The 4767-nt window shown below is 39.9% G+C and overlaps 1 protein-coding gene across 1 annotated transcript; it reads left to right on the top strand.

Annotated features, from left to right (window-relative positions):
* Nucleotides 1–2276: 2276 nt before the first annotated feature.
* Nucleotides 2277–4390, top strand: LOC137609394 (immunoglobulin lambda-1 light chain-like). The gene is made up of 5 exons (XM_068336390.1): nt 2277–2383; nt 2476–2789; nt 3215–3222; nt 3789–3826; nt 3985–4390. The coding sequence occupies exons 1-5, from the start codon at nt 2344–2346 to the stop codon at nt 4305–4307; spliced, it is 723 nt and encodes a 240-aa protein (XP_068192491.1). The 5' UTR covers nt 2277–2343; the 3' UTR covers nt 4308–4390.
* Nucleotides 4391–4767: the final 377 nt, after the last annotated feature.

Raw genomic sequence — 4767 nt, 5'->3', positions numbered from 1 at the left:
ATAGTTTATACTGCAGCCAATTAAATTCAATCCATCATTCAAAAATCAATCAAAAGCAAAAAACGGGATGTTTCAAACTTACACATTCAGCACTGCATGCTGAACACTTACGCAGTCATGACCTAAACGTTTTAAAATGGTAAAAAGAAAAAATGACTTTCACCATTTTTATTACATTGAATTGTCGATATATAAGTTTTGGGGTTTTTTTACATTTGAAAGTTGAAGAAGCAGTTGTGTGGCATTTTATTTGTGTATTTTCTTTTTAACCAGATAATGCATCTTTGTTTGCGACCTATTGTTTAGCGCAATAATGTCAATAAAGGAATTCAGATAATGCAGGCTGGTGTGTTTCTGTTGGATGCACACTAGAGAGCAGCATTAGATCACTGCTGGAAAGCAACTTGAGCTCTCAGCAGGGAAGAGGAATCATGCTTCAAACTCTTCTCTCTCATCAGCAGGATGCAGCTGTTTATTTAGCTTCATGTAAATTAAGAACTTGTTTTTCAGATCTCTAAAGCCACACTTGACTGACTTAAAGAAAAGAAACAAACAATATGTTATCTTGTAAAAAAAAATAAGGTATGAAAAATTGGAAAATATCCATTTCTATCTTGCATATGCGTGTTTATATGCAGTAGTTTGTCTGTGAATGAAAGCAACATTACATGTTTAAAATCCCTGTCTTCTCTCCTCATTGTCTCTGTACTCCCCACAGTTTGACCCTGCTCATTTCTCTGCTGCACCATCAGATGTCTTTTTGGCCCACATTTTCACCCACAATTCCTTCACTTAAGTATTAAGTATGTCTGATCTCACAAGATTTCTGACCCACACGCTTTCCATTCATGCAGCGTCTGCAAGACAAGTGGTTGTTCCTAACTGTGACACAAATGTCAATGATGGACATTATCTCACTTGGTATAACCATCTTCTTGGTGATGTTCCTCAACTTATTCTCAGATTATATCAAAGGCAGGTTTCACCTGACTTTTCAACAAGGTTCCACTCAGACTGACTCAGTTCTAAAGCCTCAAGAAAGCTAAATTATCACCTCATAATAAAGAGCTCAGAAATAGGAATCCACTAATGTATGACCTGTAGCTGTATCATAGTAATTCTCAGTGTGACAAAACCTCCTCACTAACTCCTGCTTTCTGCCTCTATAACACATTATCTAATGCACGGTTTGACCGCCGTGATTGGGACTGTGAAAACGACTGGAGAGAACTTCCCTCAATAAATTCTTGAAAGACCAAAAGCTTAGTGACTGACCTCTACCACTTGAAGTGAATAGATAATTAAAGAAAAGATCAGATATATTATTGACATTGAAGACAGACGTGGACAGTGACATTGACATCACAGGGATTTCATCAATGTAATAAAGAATTTTAGAAAATAAACATATCATGTTGATATAAAATAAAGACCTGACATAGGAAACACTAGTGTTTCAATGTCATTTCACTACATTTTAGTCATGTGTCAAATATTAAGGTGGAAAGTTACAACATCAATATTTTTATGGTATTCAGTATAAACATATTTTGGAGCTCTTATTGTCACTATTACACCACAAGACTTATTCTCATCCATATTTCTTTGCGCTGTGAGATTCATTTACTTCTCAGAGAACCAGGGTTATGCATTAATGAAATATTTTCTCTTGCCTCCCTGTTGTGACATTTTTTGCAAACTTTTCAAGGACTTTTCTCCCTATGATATCCCTAAAAAGTTGTAAAGGGAGAATGGGAGTTACTGTTCTTACTTTTGACAGGCAGTAGTAGCAGCATCACAATGGAACATATCCCCGTCGACTAATATGACTTGTTTGAAACCATTAAGAGTGAAGTGTCTGAATGAAAATAAATTTCTTCTTCCATTAGGAAACATGACCACACCGATTTTCCAGGATTCACCAGCAAGACATCTCTTTATTATGTAAATGAAGACCTCAAATATAAACATCCATGTTCAAAGGCAGAAATAAATTTGATTCCATTCTTAAGGTGAGCAGCAAAATTAAATTATATCACTTGAAATGAAATCAGGAAATCATCATGTAATGACAGTAATAGAGACAGCTCCTTTTACAGAATATGGAACACAAATGTGACCACCCATGCAGATGCATCTCAGAATCCCAGTTCCAGTCTCCTTTACTTTGAAAAAAGGTTCCCTTCCCTTCAAAGCTCCTCCTCCTGTCAGTCTCTCTCTGCTTCAGTGTTGTAATAAATTGCTCCTCCAGCACCTCCTCTCCTCATCCTCCAAACCTTCATATCTGCCAGCAGTCAGATCACTTTTTGAACTAGGAGACCTTTCTCAGCACACACTGACAACATGCTGGTGACGCTCTGCTCTCTCATCTCTGCTCTAACCTGTAAGGAGGCTGACTCACTGCAGCTCTGACCTCATGCTGGAGTCTTCAGTCTGTGTGTTTGTCTTGACTCCATGTCGTCTTGTTGTTTCCAGGTGTGAGTGGTGTGACGGTGGTGACACAGACGCCTCCTGTTGTGACCGTCAGGAAGGGAGAGACGGTCACCATGAATTGTAACCTGGGGACGGTTACTGATGCAGCTGCGAGATGGTATAAACAGAGTCCAGGAGGAGTCCCTCAGTGGGTGCTGAGCTTCTATCATGGCTGGAGCTCTGTATCGTACAACTCTGGGTTTTCAGCCCCAAAATTCACTTCTACTCATCAGTCACGTTCAGATTATCGTTTGATCATCAGTGATGTAGAGGAGGGAGATTCTGCAGTCTATTACTGTAAGACATGGGACAGCTCTGTTAATGAGTACGCATCACAGTGATTTACACTCTGACAAAAACCTCCTCACCAAACACTTCTGCTTTTTCAGTCTCCAATATGTTGATTGTGAATCAACAAGCTGATGATGTTTTTAGAACTCCACTTTAAAATCCATTTTTAAACTTCTCAACCTGTCCCGTATCTCATGAAATGTACTTTTAGGAGGAAATTGTTAAAAATTAAAAGAGGTGAAGAAGCGTGTGCAGGCAGGATGGAACGGGTGGAGAAAAGTATCATAGAAGAGTTTCAGCTAAAATGGAAGGAAAGGTGAAGAAAACTGGTGAGACCAGCGATGTTGTTTGGCCTAGAGACAGTGTCACTGAGAAAAAGACAGGAGGCAGAGCTGGAGGTAGCAGAGATGAAGATGCTGAGGTTCTCTCTGGGAGTGACCAGGAAGGATAGGATCAGGAATGAGTACATCAGGGGGACAGCACAGGTTAGAGGTTTTGGAGATAAAGACAGAGAGGCCAGACTGAGATGGTTTGGACATGTCCCACACAAACGGAGCCGTTACGGCTTCGTCGGACACAGCGGTTTGTTTTCTTGTGATGGTGAAAAAAAAAGAAAGAAAACAAAGTCTGTTATTATTGCTGTATCGTGGAATTTCCACTGGTTCCCGCCAGTCCTAGTAGAACTTTCATCAGTCACTAAACTGTAGGTCTCATGTAACCATGTCAGACCAGGACTACCACATCCACCTTCTCCTCCTGTGACATGGACTGAGACAGCCGCCCAGACACTGAGGTAAACAGTCTCATCCCAAACTGTCAGAAACCATCTCAGGGAAGCTCACCTGAATCCTGAGTCTGTTCTTAAATTTCTCCTGTCTCAGCTCACCATGCCTTTGGTTCTGCTCAGACCAATCCAAGTCTGAATCCTCAACTAGCATGTTAACTAATTAGGATGTTTCACTTCCTCCTCCTCATCAGTGAGAGTCAGGAGGTTTTTGTACAGCCGTGTGTACAAACTGAATCACTGTGGTATTCGGACATGGCACCAAGCTGATTGTGACAAGTAAGTACCTTTAACTTCTGATGGAACAGGAGAGCCTTCAGTGACTTAGAAAGAGGATGTATTAATTTAAAATCAGGCCATTTTATTTTCTTGAGGCTCTGCCTCTAACAATCATTTCTTTGCTGGTTACTTGATGATCGTCCTTCATGTATTTTCAGGCTCCAGCTTCTCTCCTCCTGTCCTGACGCTCTTCCCTCCATCCACTGCTGAGCTCCAGTCCAACAAAGCCACTCTGGTCTGTCTGTCCAGTCAGTCTGTGCCTTTTGCAGACGTGAACTGGTTGGTTGGTGGGACTCCAGTGAGCAGTGGGATCTCTACCAGCACCGCTGTTCAGCAACCGGACCAGACTTTCCAGATCAGCAGCTCTCTGACTGTCCAGACATCAGACTGGAACATGGATAAAGTTTACACATGTAAAGTGTCTCTGGGCTCCCAGACCTCAGAGGAAAGCATCAAAAAATCAAACTGTGTAAAAGAATAAACGAGCAGAGTCACCATTTGCTCCGGGATTAATAAAGTATCTATCTATCTATCTATCTATCTATCTATCTATCTATCTATCTATCTATCTATCTATCTATCTATCTATCTATCTATCTATCTATCTATCTATCTATCTATCTATCTATCTATCTATCTATCTATCTATCTATCTATCTATCTATCTATCTATCTATCTATCTATCTATCTATCTATCTATCTATCTATCTATCTATCTATCTATCTATCTATCTATCATTTGATGTCTGCTTTTTTCTCGTTAGTTCTTTTTCCTTATGACACTGTTTTAATGTCAGAAAAAATCTGTGTGCCTGCTTGTAATACATGTTGTGATATTTAGGTGGGAGTGTTGTATTGGCTTTGCAGCTGCATATTTGAAAGCTCATTCAATAAAAAATATTACCAAAAAGTTTGTGTTTTGCGGGTTTGTTTGGGGTTT

Source organism: Antennarius striatus, chromosome 16, assembly GCF_040054535.1.
Source record: "Antennarius striatus isolate MH-2024 chromosome 16, ASM4005453v1, whole genome shotgun sequence".
NCBI lineage: Eukaryota > Metazoa > Chordata > Actinopteri > Lophiiformes > Antennariidae > Antennarius > Antennarius striatus.
Note: the sequence above shows the minus strand (reverse complement) of the source record. Positions and strands in the feature narration are given on the sequence as shown.

Bases quoted from the DNA above. Each gene is read 5' to 3' on its own strand.
- LOC137609394 (XM_068336390.1), top strand. From the start codon at position 2,344: ATGCTGGTGACGCTCTGCTCTCTCATCTCTGCTCTAACCT. The intron at 2,384-2,475 runs GTAAGGAGGCTG...TGTTGTTTCCAG, and splicing joins TCTCATCTCTGCTCTAACCT to GTGTGAGTGGTGTGACGGTG. The intron at 3,827-3,984 runs GTAAGTACCTTT...ATGTATTTTCAG, and splicing joins CACCAAGCTGATTGTGACAA to GCTCCAGCTTCTCTCCTCCT.